The sequence below is a fragment of the Tiliqua scincoides genome, chromosome 6 (assembly GCF_035046505.1).
Source record: "Tiliqua scincoides isolate rTilSci1 chromosome 6, rTilSci1.hap2, whole genome shotgun sequence".
Classification (NCBI taxonomy): Eukaryota; Metazoa; Chordata; class Lepidosauria; order Squamata; family Scincidae; genus Tiliqua; species Tiliqua scincoides.
In genome coordinates, this window is record NC_089826.1 from 19583023 (window position 1) to 19603358 (window position 20336).

Sequence of the window (20336 nt, forward strand, 5' to 3'; positions counted from 1 at the left end):
ACATGGACACACTTTCTTTCATATCACCTCCAACTCTCTGGGATGAAACAGTCACCACAAGGCAACTTCCCTCTCAGATGGTTTCCTGTCTCCACTGTGACAGTCATCTCCAAAGATGCTGATAATCCATCAGCAAGAATGCACAGAGGTAGATAAAGATACTAAGGAGGAAAAGGCAAGATTCTAGTCACAAATGGACAAAGAGGTTATGTTTTGCAGATCTTATCCTCTGTTCCTTTTTGCAGGACAAACTGAAAACAATCCGAAATATGTCTCATTCTTTTATTTAAGTCAGATCACATATTACGCTTGTGTTGAATGTTAATATGCTTGTTTCTTTTAAATAGATGGGGGTCCCTATGGATTGGGACCATGTAAGAGGGATGGGGGTTCTTTAACCCCACCCCATGGTTGTGATCTGTATCAGCTTTATTCTGTGCCCCTGGATTCCCATGGCAAAAAAAGCTTCCATTGACTCTAATGAGGATACATTCCTTGGTCAAAAGCAGTGGGGGATAGGGGCAGTCTGCATCATGACCACTATGCAGGGATGATGTTAAAGTTCCCCTTTCTCTTCAATGCTATTCCAGCCAAAAACATTAGTGTTAAGGTCTGCATAACTTAACATGTGATTTGACCTTGATTGCATGCAATTCAATAGTGAAACAACACCACTAGAATCTCTCCATCTTTTATTTTCTCTGCAGACTCTTTTAGTTCAACAACTTAAACTACTCAGAATCTTCACTTGGTTTCTGCCTCACACCATGTAACAACCACTGCTAGTGAAATGAAATAAATACGGTTTATTGGAATCCCAGAAGCTTAGAACTGGGAGACAAGTTTTAGACAGAAATTTCATAGCAAAAGGGTGAGATGTATTTTTCATCCTAGTTATTAAACATCAGGGTTGACCTTACTGCCTCTGACCAGACCCATTGAAATGAAATGTCAAAAACCGATTCTCAGGTTTGGAAAGTGGAAAAGCCACCCTAAGAGGTGACATTTCACCTTTCTTTTTCCTGTAGTGATAAGTTTACCAAATGAAAATAAGGATAAAAATAATCTTTTGGGGGACATTGTCACCTCAACAAGGATTGCGTCAATTGAGCCTATTAGATGTCAGCTGAAATGGATCCTCTGAATAATGAACATCCCAGGTTTATGGGTACACAGTCAACTTTTGCAATTCCCTTGGCCTAAATTTAACAGATAGCAACCCCCAGTCCTCCCCTTTGATTTAAAATGTCTCTTCTGTGACGATAGATCCCAGCTATATCCCCCTTAACCTTTCACTACTTCAAAAAAATGCCAAAACCCAGTTACCGAAACGAGGAATTGGAATCAGTACACTCAGAAAAACTTGGGAACTGCTTGCAATAGTGGAAACTTTTCTGATATTTGAAGGATTAGGACTGTGCAAGAACCAGCACTACTAGCCCCCAACAAAAGCTGAATTTGGTGCCAAAATAACCTAAATCCTATAAATGAATAAGGGCCCAATCCTATTCAACTTTCCAGTGCTGCTGCAGCTGCAATGCAGTCCCAATGTAAGGGAATAAATGTTTCCTTACATTTGGTCTCTGTGGTCTCTGTGACTGCCCCCCCCACCCACTGCAGGATGCAGTGCAAGCCCCATTGGCATGGCTGCATCAATGCTGGAAAGATAGGTTTGGCTTCTTAGGGCACAATCCTGAGGAGGTGATGGGATGGCGCAAGTCCCCTGCACCAGCCCATCACTGTCACAAAAGTGTGATCAGCCCATCAGTTTGCTCAGATCCAGTGGCGTAGCTAAAGGGGTGCAGGGGGTAGCCGTTGCATTGGGGCATAAGCTTTAGGGGGGCAACAAGCTGAAGTTGATGCTTGTGACCAAAATTGTGAAAATCTTGGTATGTATGAATAATACCATCATGTTATATATCATTGGAAAGCTAATTTAATGCGGAATGCAATGAAGTAAACTGCATTGGAATATCTTTATACTATCAAAAGTTATGGCCAATTAACCATAAAATGAAAATACAACTGCCTTATGGAACCAAAAGTGGATTTTCTTAACTCAAAACTGACCTATGCAACTGATAGGTCTGAGAGGCAATGACATGTTATTATGTTATTGACATGTTTCAATGACATGTTATCATGATACAGCATGGAACCAATCATAATACAGTTACCCCTGCTAACTGGGTAAAAAGGCACTTTTTCAAGTGATGCTCCTCTTATATTTAGCAGGGGGAGAATAAACGTCTCTCTTTACCCCAGCATGGTGTCTCTAGCCAATAAGGGGCACACTTTTTATTTATTTACTTAATTAAATTAGATTTCTTTTCATGTGGGGGCTACAAATTTTCTTTGATCCAAGGTAGCAGATAGATGCCTTAGCTATGCCACTGACTGAGGGGAGGCAGCAGAACAAGTGGGTAGCAAGCTGCTGGGGGAGGTGGGTTCCTCCCAATTTTCACTTTTTAAAAAGCCCGAGTGTGATGTTACTTCCTGTTGTGACATCACTTCCGGGGCAACATTTTGATCTTGGTACCGGGCTACATGATCATTAGCTATGCCACTGCTCAGATTTTGCCGCCTCTTTAGGTGGTGCAGATCTGAGTAGACCTATTGGGGCTGCTGCTGCTTTACCTGGGGTAAGGGGAAGCAATTCCCTTTTCCCTGTTCTGAGCTACTTTTGCGTTGCGGCTGAGCTACAATCTTGCTTTGGATATGGGGCAGGCCAGCCGGCCTCCCCATTCCAGCGCAAGTTAAGACTGATCTGTTAGTTTCACAAGTTTTCAAAAATTGCCAATATTTTGTTATTTGGCATAATTCATTTTGCTTCTGCCAGCCATAGAGAGGAATAAGAAAGGGTATAAACATTGAGTTACTGGAATTCCTACTAAGTTAAGAGATGAGACTATTTCCCCAGTTCTTTCTTGTTCTTCTGGTTCATTCTATACACTCATCCTGAGTTCAGTTTAAGTAGAATTTCTAGCATTAATTCCAAAATTGGAGCATGTACCATTTGCCACAGCTTTCAGATTCTTCACTTTATTTGCACTGTTTTTCCTAGATATGTTACCTGTGAGCATGTGTCCTGGAACGTGCTGGAATCCCTAGCATGTATGCACTGCTGAAACAGACGCCTGCGTTGGCTCGGTCATGTCGTGAGAATGGATGATGGCTGGATCTCTTCTATGGAGAACTCGTGCAAGGAAAGCGCCCTACAGGTAGACCACAGCTGCGATACAAGGACATCTGCAAGAGGAATCTGAAGGCCTTAGGAATGGACCTCAACAAGTGGGAAACCCTGGCCTCTGAGCGGCCTACTTGGAGGCAGGCTGTGCAGCAAGGCCTTTCCCAGTTTGAAGAGACACTTAGCCAACAGTCTGAGGCAAAGAGGCAAAGAAGGAAGGCCCATAGCCAGGGAGACAGCCCAGGGACAGACTGCACTTGCTCCCGGTGTGGAAGGGATTGTCACTCCCGGATTGGCCTTTTCAGCCACACTAGACGCTGTGCCAGAACCACCTTTCAGAGCGCGAAACCATAGTCTTTCTAGACTGAAGGTTGCCAATACTGCAATAATGTGTGCATTGATAAAACAATAATAATAAAAAACAATCTTGAAGTGACTGTATGATTACAGCAATTTTTTTGTGCAGTTTTACTATGCATACATGCAGTTCTGCCCACTGGCAAAATATCACACAAAAAGAATTTTGATGCAATCATGAGAAGATCACTTTTTGTTGTTGAAGTGTTTTATGAATTCTGGCCTGATAAGCTGGAACTCCTAAATATGGGGGGGGGGGGGATTGAAATAAGAGAATTTCAGAAACATCTCCAGCTACAGTGGTGTCGCTAGAGGGGTGTGACACACACAGGGAGGTGACACCACTACAGGCCTAACTTTTTTAAATCTTGGTATTTTCGAATAATACCATCATGTTACATATCATTCAATGTGAAATGTCATGCAGTGCAATGCAATGAAACAAGCTGTGTTGAAATATCTCTATTCTATCAAAAGTTATAGCTGAAAAACCAGCGGGGCAGGGAAGTAGTGCATCACCACACCCACTACCCAGGGCGTTGCCCTGTGCACTGCACTGGGGAGGTCCATTATGGGGGAGATGTGCTGTCCTCTGGCATGGGATGATGAGAACCCTAGTGATGCTACTGCAGCTCAGCTTTCACATGTCTTCTAAGACTTCATCAGGCATTGCTCAATTCTTTTTTAACTTTAAATTTACCATACCACCACTTGGTTGAAAAGTGGTATATAAATATTGTTAATAAAATACTATTATTAATAAGGGCTAGTTTGAAAAAAGCGCACACACACACACACACACACACACACACACACACACAAAGATTTTCAGGATGCTGCATTACATAGCCACTAGCAAATTCTATATTTGCTCAATACAATCACAGAAGCCCAAGGGTAGAATGTGTTCCCTGTGAAGCTGCCTTATACCAAGTCTGGCCATTTGTACATCTAGACCACTCATCACCTCAGAGGCAGCATTTCTTCAGGACTTTGGAGAAGGGTTTCCCCAACCCTACCTGGAGATTCCTTGGTGTGAACCTGGAGTCTTCTGCATGTGAACGGGATGGTCTTCTGTCAGCAATATCATTCTGTAATTTCTTTTCAGCCTTTTTAAAAAAAAACCTGCAACCACTGAGACTTCAATCTTAAGTGGAAGTTGAAGTGAGGGAGGGAGATGGAATTCATAACGCTTTCTCCCCTTTCCAATGAAAATGTCCCCAAATCTGCTTTTGCTCTCATAGGGAGTCAGATGTCCATATATTTCTTACCTGTAAGGCAATAAGCACAATGGGGCGGGGGTGCATCAGAATAGCAGCTTGAAGGGAAAGCACTAAGAAACTCCTCCCCTGCCCATGCCAGGATGAAACTGGAGCTTCAGCAGTTGCATTGTGTAAAAAAAAAAAAAGAATGTTTGGAGGAGCAAAATCATGGAACGATGCACATAGTGTAGCATCTGTCCCCAACGTGCTCAAGTGAAAGCCATCTTCCTCACTCCGCCGCTCCCTGTTGAAGCCTCTGCTAAAGACTGGGGGACCCTTTGCAATAGCATGTGGTGCAAGAAGGCTGCAGAAAGCTGCAAAGGGTGGGGAAATTACAGGCAGCCAGGAAGGGAACCATGAGTAGAGGCTCATGTTGTTATATCCCATCCTCCTGCATGCCCATCCCCCTCACTGCATTCCATGTTGCTGTGAGGATCCCTTGGCTTTCAGTGGAGGCAGTTCACAGCACTTCAGAACTTTGGTAAACTGGGTTGCAGAAGTTGACTTTCTCTCACACAAATTGCAGGAGCATCACTCCAAATGCTATCCAATCCATAATGTGTGGGCCCGCGTGTCTCGCACAATATTTTCAGCCTGTGGTACAAAGCTCTTTATTGAAAGCATAAGAAGGCAGATTAATGCTTTTCTTTCTTCCAGGAAGAAATGTTTTTTTCTGTACAAAACCATCACCATGAATCAAATATCAAATGTATTTTTACATTACTTGCAAGATGTAATCATTTCCTTGCTTTTACATATGTGGAAAATAATAAATAGGTACTATACACCAGATATGTGGCCCCTAAGCAAAAGTACAAGAGGCAGGTACAGAAGGAAAAAAAGAGGCAAACTTTATGGAAACGGAAATGTCCTGTTGTATGTCTGAAGGATCCATATTGCTCCAATGGCCTGACTGCTTTGGTGAGTGGTTCTAGCAGGAAATCATGAACTAGGGCTCCTTTACATCTGAAATGAAACAAGATTTCAAGTCATTTTTCTCTTTTGGTTGTATGAAAGTAAACCTTATAACTTTAGGGTGCCAATATAAAATGAGCGGTGTAGGAGCATTTGCCGCATGGATCAGAGCAGACAGACTGTGAGTCAAAAGAAAAGCCCCACTGGATCAGATCCAAGGCCCATATAGTCCAGCCAGTGGCGTTGTAACGGGGGGGGACACCAGGGGGAGTGCACCGGGGGAGTGACACCACTATACACCAATACTTTTAAAATTTTGGTATTTTAGAATACCACCACCATGTTCTATATAAATCAATGCACAATTTCATGCATAATGCAATGAAACCATCTGCATTGAAATATCTCTATTCCAGTGGTGACCCACCAGTTCTTGTAAAGGTTCCCCGTCCCTTTAAAGGGGCAAGGGAAGGGGAGAGGCAGGGAAGCGATTCTCAGGATTGCATCCATATGGAAGGGTGACGGGGTGCTTTTTACTTACGTTATGAAGACAGGGATGCAGCATGCTGCAGGAGGTGTGGGAAGCCCCGTGGAGCCCTCTGCAGCGCTCCCCGAGGCTTGGAACTTCTGAAGCACTTCCGTTTTGCAGGAGGTGCTTAGCATCTGCTATTACTGAACGTTCCAAGCCTCGGGGAGCACTGTGGAGGGCTGTGCAAGGCTCCCCGCACCTCCTGCAGCCTGCTGCAGCCCTACCTTCATAGCTTAAGTGAAAGGCATCCCCTCTCACCCCCCCATACGGATGCAATCCTGGGAATCGTGTCGCTGCCCTAGCCCCTCCCCCACAAAGAGTTTGAGAAACAATGCCCTGTTCTATCAAAAGTTATAGCCAAAAAACTAGCGGGGGGCGAGGCAATCATATATCATTGCGCTCACTGCCTGGGGCATTGCCCCACCCAGTGCATGGGAGGAGCTCCATCATAGGGCTGATGAGCTGGCCTTCCGCATTGGGTCACGCAAACCCTAGTGATGCCACGAAGAGCCCAATCCTGAGCTTGACATGTCAGCTTACTGCCAGCCCGCACTGTCGTAAACATGCCGTAAGGCACGTTTGCGAGCTCTAATGCCAACTGAGCACCTGTGCTAGCCCAACTCTGGCCGGCGCTGGGTTAGCGCCGGGCAGGCGCCCGGTCACACAGTCTGCAGAGCAGCGGAGAGGAAAGTGAGACACCAGCTCACAGGGCCTAGTGTACCCACGCGATGGGGCAGAACTCGCTATAGCTGCTTACTTGACATCTTCCGGGCTGTATCACCCCAGGAGAACCGAAGAGTGAGGGTCAACTTGCCCAGGATGCTGACTGAAAGGCTTGTGTTAAATGAAGAGTTGGGAGCAGTAGTTCTGGCCTGCAACCCACCCTGCTGCTTCAGTTGGCTCTCTGATCCTCTTTCTCCTCACTCTTACAGTAATGTGAAGAGGATCAGGTTGGTAACATTCCACCTCTGTCTCCAGTGCCACTGGATGAAGGAGTGGTGGTGGGGAAACTGCTTCTATCACCTGACACCACCTGTTTGCCCACACCTGACTGCTCAAGAAAGCAACTAGATGGTGGCAAGGAGTGGGAAGCATGGTGGGCCAAAGCCTGACCCGCCCCTTACTGAGAGCTCTGCTGCCACCTCCCAGTGGCAAACCTGGGGCAGGGACAGGGGCATAACTGCTGGGTCCCAGTCCCACCTCCCGCTCCCCACCTGCCTGCCAGCCCCTGGGGCTGCCCTTTGCCCTCCCTCCCCCCACCCCGGAACGCCTCCCTCCCACCTCCCTCCTGCCCTCCCCAGACTCCTGTGTTGGCCGAGCTTGGCTGATGCAACCTACTTGGGGCAAGCTGCCATGGAGCCTGGATGCAGCCTCTGTGCTCCAGCGCACCTCCATGCGCTGGCACTGCTTGCTCCTGAGGAGGTGCAAATGTGCTTTATAGCACATTTGTGATCCTCCTGGGCTGGTACAAGGGATTTGTCCCGGCCCAAGGGTGCTTTAGGATTGCGCCCTCAGTGACATGCACTCAACATTTAGCAAACATACACATTTGCTGCCCAGCTGCAAAGAGGAACCATCATGTTGTCGAGTTTTATTCTTCCCCTGAGATGAGTGCTCTCCTAAGAAACAGAAGATGTGTGTAATTAATTAGACACAGAAACACAATCACATCAGAGTTTATTGTATTAGCTATAGGCCACTGCAATCAGCAGAAGTGAGTCATAGAAATAACATACATCCAGAAAAGTTCAAGCCAAATATTATTGCAGCATTATGTCTGTCTAGCACACAGGCACATCCTGAGAAATTAGTTGAGATGCAATACTTCAAAAAGAGTTAGCAAACCAAAGTTCAGCCCAAACAAGACCAAGGTGGTATTGCTGAATTATCAATCTGGGGAAGTAGTATTCAGCCTATTCTGGATGGAGTTGCATCCTCCCTTAAGGGCCAGGTGTTGCAGTTGGGGATGCCACTTGAACTAGCACTATTGTCCAATGCCAAGCAAGATCAGTAACTCACAGTGCCAGTTGCATTCCCACTTGGGAGAGAGCTGAATTGGCCACAGCCTTCCTGGCTGGAGTAACAACCAGGCTACTAGTTCAATCCTATGTGTGTTTATTCAGAAGTTAGTCCCATTATTCAGAAGTTATTATTCAGAAGTCCCATTATTCAGAAGTCCCATTATTCAGAAGTTAGTCCCAGGGACAGACTGCACTTGCTCCCGGTGTGGAAGGGATTGTCACTCCCGGATTGGCCTTTTCAGCCACACTAGACGCTGTGCCAGAACCACCATTCAGAGCGCGATACCATAGTCTTTCGAGACTGAAGGTTGCCAATACAAAGTCCCATTATGTTCAGTGGGACTTACCCCCAGGTGAATGTGTATAGGATTGCAGCCTAGATTACTGTAATATGTTGTACATGGGTCTGTCCTTGAAGGCAGCCTGAAAACTACTGCTGGCTTAAAATGCAGTAGCCAGGCTTCTAAGTAGGACTGAGCGCTGTGGGCATATTACACCAGTATTCAAAGCCCTGGCAATGAGCCTGGTTTTGGGACCCAGTTCAAGATGCTGGTTTTGACCTTGAAAACCCTAAATAGAGTTTAGGGACTGGGGTATCTTAACAACTGCCTCCTCCCCCACTAGCTAGCCCTCCATTTATGATCTTCATCAGAGGCTCTTCTCTTGCTTCTCGTGCCCCTTGCTAAGGTAAGGAGACAGTGTGGGCCATTTTGGTGGTGGTATCCAAATTGTGACACTCTCTCTTGGTACATTTGTAAGCACCTTTTACAATTTGCCTGGTACATTTGCAAGGACCTATTAGGCATCAGGCAAGTTCATCCTGTTCTCTCGAGCTTTGAGTAACACTGGATTCCCTTTTAGGATAACTGGGTCCCCTTTTAATTGGATGTTTTACAGTGCAATCCTATTCATGTCTACTCAGATGTAAGTTCCATTGTGTTCAATGGGGCTTACTCCCAGGAAAGTGTGTATCAGAGCCTTAAAGGTTTTTGTTTGTTTTTTGTCTCATCAACTTGCTACCATTATTAATTTTTATCTGCTGCATTTGTCTCTAATTATTATACTTCATTCTTGTTCTGGTTCTAACTGATGTTGTTGGTTGCCTTGAGGCATTTACAAAAAAGCAGGAAGTAAATTCCTAAATCAGATCAAAGGATATTGGGGGTATGTCTACTGGAGGTACCTTCTACCCAACAGAACATGTTTCAGTGGAAGTTCAACGTACATGGTTAAGAGCTTGTATAATCTTGTCACCAATGAGAGTACTCACATTGGTTTGGAGGGCTCCAAGGGGAATGGAATGTCTAAAGGCAAGTCATATGAGGGAAGGGCCAGGAAACGGGACATGCCTAGCCCAGAAGAAAATAAAGATTAATGGGGAATAGCAAAAGGTGAAAATAGATCTGAGATATGGAACATAACAGAAAATCTCACCAAAGTAGAAATATACTAGAAGATGAAAGCATCGTCAGTACCTGGTGCCACCTATTCTCCGAGCAAACAGTGTTTGGTTACTTAACCTGCTCCTTTGGCTCTGCTTTTCCAAATAGCGACTCACTGAGTCAGTGAGGAGGCAACTCTTAATCACAAGCCCTGTGCAGATGTTATTTCAGCAGGTGTGGGGGGAGAAGCAAAGGCATACCCAGCAGCCTTCAATCCAGGGACAGATCTCTCCCTACATACTGTTTGTTGCTGCAGTCAAACATTGCACTCACGCAGTGGTGTAGCTAATTATCATGTAGCCCGGTGCCAACCTCAAAATGATGCCCCGGAAGTGATGTTACAACCGGAAGTGACGTCATGCCCAGGCTTTTTGAAAAGTGAGAATAGGTGGAAACCCCACCTCTTCCCCCCAGCAGCTTGCCACCCACTTGCTCTCCCCCAAGTCAGTGGCATAGTTAAGGCATGTATCCGCTACCTATTGTCAAAGAAGATTTTGTAGCCTCCCCACGACAAAATCAAATTTAATTAAGTAAATAAATAAAAAGTGTGCCCCTTATTGGTTAGAAACACTGTGCTGGAGTGATGAGGGATGGTTATTCCTGAGAAGACCCATAGGGGCTGCAGTGGCTTATGCAAAGGGTAAGGGGAAGAGTTTCCCCTTACATTTGGCTGAGCCACTTTGCAACCTTATCTCGCACTGGATACAGCAAAAGCCTCCTTGCTTGCCTGTTCCAGTGCAAGATAGGATTGTGTCATCAGTCTCATAGGTCAGTTTTGAATTGAAGAAATCCACTTTTTGTTCCATAAGGCAGTTGTGTTTTCATTTTCTGGTTAATTGGCCATAACTTTTGATAGAATACAGGTATTCCAATGCAGTTTGTTTCATTGCATTCTGCATTAAATTACCAGCTTGTTGCCCCCTTAACGCTTGCTGCCCAGTGCAACTGCTCCCCCCTGCTCCCCCTTAGCCACTCCACTGCACTCATTGGGCTTGTGCACAGGGCTAAAGGATCACGTTGGAGGGAGCTTGTTGGCATGGGGATAGGCCTTGCCAGCATGCTCTCACTGCCTTTCTCAAATGTGCCTATATATGCTCAAATAACATCTGCATAGGGCTAGTTAAATGCAACGATCAACGTGATATGGGAATCCATGTGAGGAACACCCAACATCATCTTCTTTTTCCAAAAGCAGCCACAGGACCCACTGATTTGGATAAGGGCGATGGCATAGAGGGAGGGTGTCTAGCTCCCCCGCCCCCCCAACACACACACACACCATGTCCCTAGTCATCCACCTGAAGCCTTTATTAGGCTTCCCTCTATGTGGCGGGGAACACTTATGGGCACTTGGCAATAACAGAGAACTTATCTGCCAATATGCATGTACCTGCCCACTTCAGAGGAGTCAATGCTCCATGTGCCAAGGTCTTTGGAAGTGCAGCTGGTGGATATACAGGGCAGGGCACTCTAGGTGATTGTGCTCAGGCTGTGGAACCTGCTGACATAGAAGATCCATTTGACTTCCATTCTGTGTGTCCCTCAACATTAGCAAATTCCAGCATTTTGTATGTGTGCATTTAAGTAGGTGCACTTGTATAACATAGTACTTGGAATGCTTATACTGCTGTTTTTGTTTTTGTTTTTGCTAAGTTTATATGGTTTATGTTTTCTTGAGAATTGGTTTAAGGTGGTTTTTATCTACCTTGAGAAACCTATTTTAGGATGAAAAGGCAGGATATAAATATTTTAATGGAGAAAGAAAATAATTCTGCAGGATGTTCCAATCTTTCTTTGCATTCCTGCTATTATGAACTGCTATTCCCTGAATTCTGTTTCCAGACTTGGTAGCCTCATTTCCTGAAGAAGGCAGAGATCAAGGTGAATGTGATTATATGAGTATGCGGAAAAATATCCCAAGATGATTTGGAGGCAGCAGAACCTTTAAGTTTAGGCCCTTTTACCGAAAAATTGGATATTTCACAACACCTGAAAGGCAAAATTGGATTTTATACTTATGGAAATGTGTGTGAGGTGGAAATGTATTAAACTTTGGAATTCAACTGCAAAAGTATATTAAGTATGAATCAAATTAACTGGAGTGCAAGAGGAAAGAAAAAAAATAATGTTCCTCAAGTGGTTATGACTCAGATGTCTTCCAAATGCAATACAGAGGCAACGCTATTCAGGAAAGTGTTTATTGAATGTTTATTCTTCAAAAGAAGGACTTGTAGGCTGAATGGGAGCTTTACAGCACAATTCTCTGCATGTCTACTCAGAAGCAAGCTCTAGTGAATTCAATGGGCCTTACACCTTGGAAAGTATGGATCAGATTGCAGCCTCAAAAGCACCCAAGGACATTAGAAATTCTCTTTCCTATTCTCTTAAAAAAATAATAATCTGTTTGCTAACAATATTTTCTGTTGCTTCAAAGTCAGAAAGAACTAAGTCTAACAGAAACACACTAATACCTCAATAGCAGAAGCTTCCAGACTGTGTTTCACTGAATCCTGGAAACTTATCTGGAGCTTCTCAATGAGAAGATCAGTTGTGGTGGACAAGTTCCTCTGAAAGTCAACTCGCCCACCATTACTGACCTTCCCTGCACTGTGCAGTTCCAGGAGAGCATGAGGTGTGTTTTAGGGTTGTAAGGCCCAATAAAGCTGGCAAAAGCTGATATTTCCTTTAATCCTAAACCTCTGAGCCAGTCTTCACATCTTGCTAGCTCCCAACATACTGGCAAATATGAAGGAATTCAATCAACTCACCAGCCTCCGGAGAAGTTGTCTTAACAGAAATAAGTTTCACGTTCTCTTTATCCGATGGGGCTCTGTAGGGAGATATTAAAATGGAGAGTTATACCATGGAGGAGGAGGAATATATTACTGGAAGATTAAAGGCGCAGTCCTGACTGCGCCCTGGGCTGGCACAAGTTCCTTGCGTCAACCTGGGAGGGTTGCAAATGTGCTATAGAGCATGTTGGCACCTCCTTAAAAGTCAGCTGGGCCGGCACCCAGAGGTGCACTGGCCCGTGGAGGCTGCATCCAGCCTCCACTGCACCAACGACAGGTAAGTGAACAGACCTTGCTGAGGGAGAGTCAGCATGGCTTCTGTAAGGGTAAGTCTTGCCTCACGAACCTTATAGAATTCTTTGAAAAGGTCAAAAGGCATGTGGATGTGGGAGAACCCGTGGACATTATATATCTGGACTTTCAGAAGGCATTTGACACGGTCCCTCACCAAAGGCTACTGAGAAAACTCCACAGTCAGGGAATTAGAGGACAGGTCCTCTCGTGGATTGAGAACTGGTTGGAGGCCAGGAAGCAGAGAGTGGGTGTCAATGGGTAATTTTCACAATGGAGAGAGGTGAAAAGCGGTGTGCCCCAAGGATCTGTCCTGGGACCAGTGCTTTTCAACCTCTTCATAAATGACCTGGAGACAGGGTTGAGCAGTGAAGTGGCTAAGTTTGCAGATGACACCAAACTTTTCCGAGGGGTGAAGACCAGAAGTGATTGTGAGGAGCTCCAGAAGGATCTCTCCAGACTGGCAGAATGGGCAGCAAAATGGCAGATGCGCTTCAATGTCAGTAAGTGTAAAGTCATGCACACTGGGGCAAAAAATCAAAACTTTAGATATAGGCTGATGGGTTCTGAGCTGTCTGTGACAGATCAGGAGAGAGATCTTGGGGTAGTGGTGGACAGGTCGATGAAAGTGTCAACCCAATGTTCGGCGGCAGTGAAGAAGGCCAATTCTATGCTTGGGATCATTAGGAAGGGTACTGAGAACAAAATGGCTAGTATTATAATGCCGTTGTACAAATCTATGGTAAGGCCACACCTGGAGTATTGTGTCCAGTTCTGGTCGCCGCATCTCAAAAAAGACATAGTGGAAATGGAAAAGGTGCAAAAGAGAGCAACTAAGATGATTTCGGGGCTGGGGCACCTTCCTTATGAGGAAAGGCTACGGCGTTTGGGCCTCTTCAGCCTAGAAAAGAGACGCCTGAGGGGGGACATGATTGAGACATACAAAATTATGCAGGGGATGGACAGAGTGGATAGGGAGATGCTCTTTACACTCTCACATAATACCAGAACCAGGGGACAGCCACTAAAATTGAGTGTTGGGCGGGTTAGGACAGACAAAAGAAAATATTTCTTTACTCAGCGTGTGGTCGGTCTGTGGAACTCCTTGCCACAGGATGTGGTGCTGGCGTCTAGCCTAGACGCCTTTAAAAGGGGATTGGACAAGTTTCTGGAGGAAAAATCCATTATGGGGTACAAGCCATGATGTGTATGCGCAACCTCCTGATTTTAGGAATGGGTTAAGTCAGAATGCCAGATGTAGGGGAGAGCACCAGGATGAGGTCTCTTGTTATCTGGTGTGCTCCCTGGGGCATTTGGTGGGCCGCTGTGAGATACAGGAAGCTGGACTAGATGGGCCTATGGCCTGATCCAGTGGGGCTGTTCTTATGTTCTTAAGTGTGCTGGCCAAGCTTGGCCAGTACGGGGATATGGGAGGGGTGTGGGGAGGGTGTGGGAGGGTGTGGGTCAGGGCAGGGGGAAGGTGGGCCTGTGGGTGGATGGGTCAGTAGTGGGAGGCGGGACCAGGACCTGGCAGTTATGCTGGATCCTAGCCCTGTTCCCAGGCAGCACAGAGCAGCTCCAGGCTGCTTGGGTCTTCTTGGATCTGCACTACCTCTAGGTGGTACAGATATGAGTAAACCGATTGGGGCTGCTGTAGCTCTCCCAGGGGAAGGGAATTTTTTCTCCTTGCTTCAGGCTGAGCCTAAGCCAGTCCGAAACTTGCACTGGATACAGCACAGGCCTGCCAACCTGCCTGTTCCAGTGCAAGTTAGGATTGCGCTGCCTCAGGGGGTTAAACCACTTGCCTGTTTATTTCCAGGTTCAGTTCAGAGTGCTAGCTTTAATTTCTAAATTGCCAAACAACCTGGCACCAAGTTAATTTTACGGACTGCCTATCTGTATGTTCTACCTTATGCGCTCCAGTTAACAGATGAAACTCTTTCCGGGTGCCTCCACCAATTGAGTCTGGCTAGGATCAAGGCTTTTTCAATGGTGGCACCATTTCTATGGAATGTACTTAGGGAAATTTGCCACATGCCTTCCGTGCTCTTCTTAAGGCATTAGGATAAGGTCCAGCCCCCATCTTTTTTTTAAGCCTTTGGGACGACCTGCTTTGAACTACAGTCATCTGATTTGCAGCTGGATTGTTCTGAAACTGACATGTGGTTTTGTTCTTGATTATGTCTTTGTATTGTTTTACTGCAGGCGTTTTTGTGTAGTGAATTTTGTTGTTCTGACTTGCAGAGTTTTTAATCATAGTTGTTAGCCATTTTGAGTCATTTTCAGAATGAAATAATGTGGGATATATAATGTTTCAAAACAAATAAATACCTACTTGCCTATCTACCTATACTTACTAAGGAGACACATGTCTGAATAACCGTGCATTGACATGAGATGCATGTCTGATAGCTTGTCAGTTTGCTCCAAAGCAGATTTGCTAAATTCTTTATGACTTTACTGCTTAGCAAGCATAGGATTACTGCCTGAGGCTTTTGGAGAGTCTCAGTGACTTGCATGTGGGCTCCTCACAGATCTAATGGCAATAGCAGGGTCTGAATTGGTGTACTTTTGCTGATTACATGTATAGGCTGTATACACATACTGCTGTACGCACATGGAACCCTTCTTTATCTTTGGCCTAATAAGCAGGGGGCAGGAGCAGGGCCAGGGGAGATTGAACAAGGTTATTGTTTTTAGGGTTGACATTTCAGTATTTGCCAGAACCTTTAAGGAAGTCTTGACTAAGTAGAATCAACACATGACTTATGAAAGAAAAGTGCAACTTATGCTTGTACAAAATTAAATTTTGGGGGAAAAGAAAATAAACAAGGATAGCACAGGCCTAAGTTTAAACTAGGTGTGGGCTATTGAGAAACACCCATGAATACTCCAAGTATGTATTTGGGAATAGTAAACTGCTTGAATTACCACTGGTCATATTTATTTACACTGTTAAATCCACTGAAGAGAGTTGCTAAAGGGAGATATTGCCTAGCTCTGGGAGGAAGAGACTGCTGTTAAAAGGGTGAAAGAAATGAATTCTCTCAACTGTCCAGTCCCGAAATGCTATAAGTCAAGCAAATTGACACTGGTGAGCACAGATGCCAGTAGCAATGGTAGAAGAAGTACAATTTTGCAACTGAGTGGAAGCCAACTGTATATTGTTCTCCTACATTCACAACCACAGGGAGACCAGATGCACAGTTCTAGGAGGACTGTTCGCCACACGAATGGGTATATGAGAACTTCTACACATATTTGGGTGGACTAACTAATAAGGGACTGCAAACCAATAACTAATGGGAAGGGTCTAGACCAGTGGTTCCCAAACGTTTTAGCACCAGAACCCACTTTTTTAAAATGACACTCTGTCAGGACTCACCTAGCTTCATGAGACTTTAAAAAAAAAAAGTTTCACCTTACCATCTGTTCAAGCCTCTGTTTTTATCCATTTTATTATGGGGGGGCACCTTAAGGAGTGTTTATTGAGCTCCACGTTCATCAGATCGGGACCATCCTGGTTGCCTTGCATTCCTCTTTGTCTTTGATAGGAGCTGAGGCATATTTGTCTACCCATGAGTAAACAGGCATGTAAGGCTCAATACATTTTCCTAGTAACCTTGGAGGAGCTTCCTTCTTGAGCCTTTTTGGGGCCTGTGTTCACCAGATTGGGAACATTCTAGTGGTGTTGCTTTCTTCTTGGCCTGCCCTCCGAAGTAGACTAAGGGCACAATCCAGAGTCGCCCATGGGCTGGCACAAGTCCCCTGTGCCAGCACAGGAGGGTTGCAAACATGCCGTAACATAAGCCTCTGCGCCAGCTTCCTCTCTGAGGCTTGCGTTGACCCGGTGAGGCCGACGCAGGCTTCTGGGGTGAACAGGGAGGAGGCGGGAGGGAGGGATTCCTGGGTGTGGAGAGGGTGGGCAGGCAGTGTGTGGCCCTGGGGGTGGGCGAGGAGCAGGAGGCGGGGCTGGAATCCAGCACTTATGCTGGATTCCAACGCCTGTTCCCAGGGAGAAAGGAGCAGCTTCAAGTCGCTCTGCTCTCCTTGGACTTGAGTCACCTCAAGTAATGGTGCAAGTCTGAGGAGACCCATAGGGGAAAGGGCACCTTTCCCAGGTATAAGGGGAAATGTATCCCCTTGCCCCTGGCTGAGCCACTTGTGGCCCCTATCCTGTCCTGGATACAGCGCAAGCCTCTGTTCCAGTGCAGGGTAGGATTGTGCCCTTAGGCACATTTGCCTAGTTGTGAGTAAACATGGGTGTGCGGCTCATTTTCCACGAGGCTCAATACATTTTCCTACTCTGCTATCAGCTTGTCAGTTTCAGTTTCATGACCCATCATCAATGAGGTCACAATTCACTAGTGGGTCTTGACCCACAGTTTGAGAAACACTGGTCTAGACCAAGCCCTGTTGAAATACCAATGTCTCTATCTGCACAATCCTAACCTTGGGTTAGGCCAGCACATGTCCCCTGCACCTGCCTAAGAGTGTTGTGAATGTGCTGTAAAGCATAATTGTGATGACTCGGGAGTTGGATAGGATGGTGCGAGGACAACAGTGCCAGATCCACACTGGCCAGAGGTATGTTTGTGCCGGCGACAGACTGCTGATGTGGGGGTCTGGGGAGGGTGGGGGAAGGGCAGAACTGGGGTGTTCTCCTTCAGCCAGCCCCAGCCCTGTGCTGGATAAGGGGCAAGCCAGCTGGACTGCCCTTTCCTGCAAGGGTTAGGATTGGGCTGTCGAGCAGTTTGACTTGTTGTGGAATTTGTCTATCGAAAGAAATGAACAGTCGACAGTGAAATGTCACAGAATCATTGTCACAGGAGGATCCCTATGAACTTTGAAAAGATATAGGACTGGGCTGAGATACGCTCAGTCAGGAATGCAGAGAATGCACTATTACTTCCAGTGGTGAAATGCCATTGCTCTTTTCATGAACACTTAGAGCAGATGTCAGCAACCTTCTTCCTCACAGGGGCCAGACATCGAATCCATCAATAGTAAGAACCTCCTGATGAGGCCACAGAACTAGGAAAAGAAGAAATGGGCGCAGTATGGAGAGACATGTGCTCTGGCAGAGAATGATGTTCTAAGGAAGCTTCTGCCCTTAGCCTGCATATAGAAGCAGAATGAATAGAAAGAAAACGAAATATAACTTACTGTTCTGTTCCATTCTCTTGTCTCTCTGGAAGATAAGGAAGTTCACATTATTCTGATATCCCAGCACTGATGAGTTAATATGTCAGGAAGAAGGGCCCTAACTTACCCTGATCTGCTAGTTTTCCACATATGAGGATTTTTGTCTTTTACACAGTGAAGCAGACAAACACGTCATGTAAGCATTTTCTAATTTCAGCACCAATGACTGAATTATACAAAAGAGGTTTGGGGAGCAGTAAGGAGCCAAACGACCACTCTTTCCTGAAGACCTAGAGCTGATGGTTTAAGGCAGTTGTTTTCAAACTCTCTAGGAGAGTTTGCACCACTGTAAGTCCTTGTGGAGGCAGGAGGAAGGCAGTGGGGGGAAGGCAGCGACATGATCCCCAGGATCGCGTCGCTCAGGGGGCTGCAGGGACTGGGATGCACTCACCAGTCCCTGCAGCAGCCGCTCGCAATTGCTGCACTTTCACTTCTAATGAGCTGGGGAGCCCTGCAGATGCTTGCGCAGGGCTCCCGCATCCCAGGACAGCTGCTGCAGGGACTGATGAATGCATCCCAGTCTCTGCAGCTCCATAAGTGATGCGATCCTGGGGATTGTGTTGCTACCTCCTCCCTGCCTCCCCCCTGCCCCTGCCTGTTAAGAGGAAAGAGGCCAGTGCTTTCAGGCTGGGGCATCGCAATGCCCCAGTTTGAAAACCACTGGTTTAAGGGTTATCTAAGTTGTGCAAAAGGTTGCTCACACATGCAGTCTACTTTCAAGCAAGGGCACTCCTAGAAATCTCATCTGCAAAGGTCTTTATGACACTGTTATCCCACCACTTTCCCCATGCAGTTTAGGGTGGTGTGAGCCTGCAATCCTATGCACACTTTCCTTGGAGTAAGTCCTCTTGAACAACGTGGGACTTACTTCTGAGTAGACATGCATAGGATTGTGCTGTGCTTGTGTGTGTCCCATTTAGGCCCACAACAACTCTATGATGTGAATTAGTAAGGTTGAGAGATAGTGACTACTCCAGGTCTCAGGTAGAAATTGTACCCAGGACTTGCAGTCCAGCACTCTCACCATTACTCTCACCATTACTCCACACTCGCACTCAAATTTCAGACTGAAGCACACTAGGAATGTTGAATGGCCATGCAAGCTACAAGTGGGACGTCTATGAGTATCTATCAGTAAGATTTTGTAGCAGACTATTTAGAGCAGTGGTTCTCAAACTTTTTAGCACTAGGATAAATGTTTTTAGAATGGCAGTCTGTCGGGACCCACCACTTTTTAGAATGGCAGTCTGTCGGGACCCACCAGAAGTGAATTCATGGCTGGAAGTGACATCATCAACTTAGCGACGCAATCCTGAGGTGCCCTTTCACTGGCCCAGGAGGGTCGCAAAGGTGCCATCAGGCACGTTTGTGCCTCCTTGTGAATTGGCTAGGCCAGGATGCAGAGGTGTGCTGGCCTGCGAAGACTGAATTCAGCCTCCATGCCTACGGAGGAACCGAGCCTTGCGTCGGCTGAACTTGGCTGATGCAAGACTCTGGGGTGGGTGGGGAGGAGGCAGGAGGCTTATGCTGTTATTTTGCATAGCTCGGATTTCAAACATTCCAGCTTGGAAGTCAAAGCAGAACACGGATCCTTCTCCAATCACACAGCCCTCCCCCCTTTCCAGTGTTCCATTTTCCCACCTATTCAGGGCAAAGCACCATTCCTCTCTCCCACTGGGAGCCCATTCTGCCCAACTGCTCTGTACTCTGTATTTTCAGTGCTGTATTTTCAATGGTGGCAGAACTAGGTACTATGCAACCTGCCTGAATTGACTAATGACCCACCTAGTGGGTCCCGACACACAGTTTGAGAAATGCTGATTTAGAGAATGTTTAAATAGAAAAATGCTATATTTAAATAGAAAAATGCTATTCTATTTAAATAGAAAAATAGAAAAACACTTTCAAACATGGGACACATTGAACATAATAAGATGTTCTCAAAATCCCAATTGGTTCAAAATACTCCACCAAATACTCCAGCTGAAATTATGGCAGCATATATTATTAGAAGCCATTTTTAATATTTAAAAATTAAGTGTAGTTATCAGTTGACAAATACCTGGAGTGGTCTTCCAACACATTTTGTACACAGTGATGAGAAGGAATACGGAGAGCGTTATTACTATCAAGGCAATGATGACTGGCATTATAATACCTGCAGTTAATTGAGAGAATTATTTTGATTCACCCATGTTGTCAAGTACACTCTTTTTTCCCTAAAGCATTAAAATGCCCACAAGTTCTGTTCGACAGCTCCTCCGATGGCATCCTTTTTACCCATCACTTGTGGAAGATCTTGGCTGACTTGCTAGGCCTCCTATATATATGCAGC

The 20336-nt window shown here is 45.7% G+C and overlaps 1 protein-coding gene across 3 annotated transcripts in view; it reads right to left on the bottom strand.

Moving 5' to 3' along the window:
- Positions 1-5401: 5401 nt before the first annotated feature.
- The window catches only part of EMCN (endomucin), a 57422-nt gene continuing 42487 nt past the window's right edge, over positions 5402-20336 (bottom strand). For 2 of the 3 annotated variants that reach the window (XM_066631793.1, XM_066631791.1), the window contains exons 9-14: positions 20064-20159; positions 17963-17987; positions 12482-12543; positions 9542-9620; positions 7796-7869; positions 5402-5772 (exon numbers count right to left, since the gene is read on the bottom strand). In XM_066631793.1, the coding sequence (XP_066487890.1) occupies positions 7842-7869; positions 9542-9620; positions 12482-12543; positions 17963-17987; positions 20064-20159 (290 nt within the window). In that variant the 3' untranslated portion in view covers positions 5402-5772; positions 7796-7841. The remainder of the gene's footprint in view (positions 5773-7795; positions 7870-9541; positions 9621-12481; positions 12544-17962; positions 17988-20063; positions 20160-20336) is intronic. The other variant, XM_066631794.1, reaches the window with a different exon arrangement.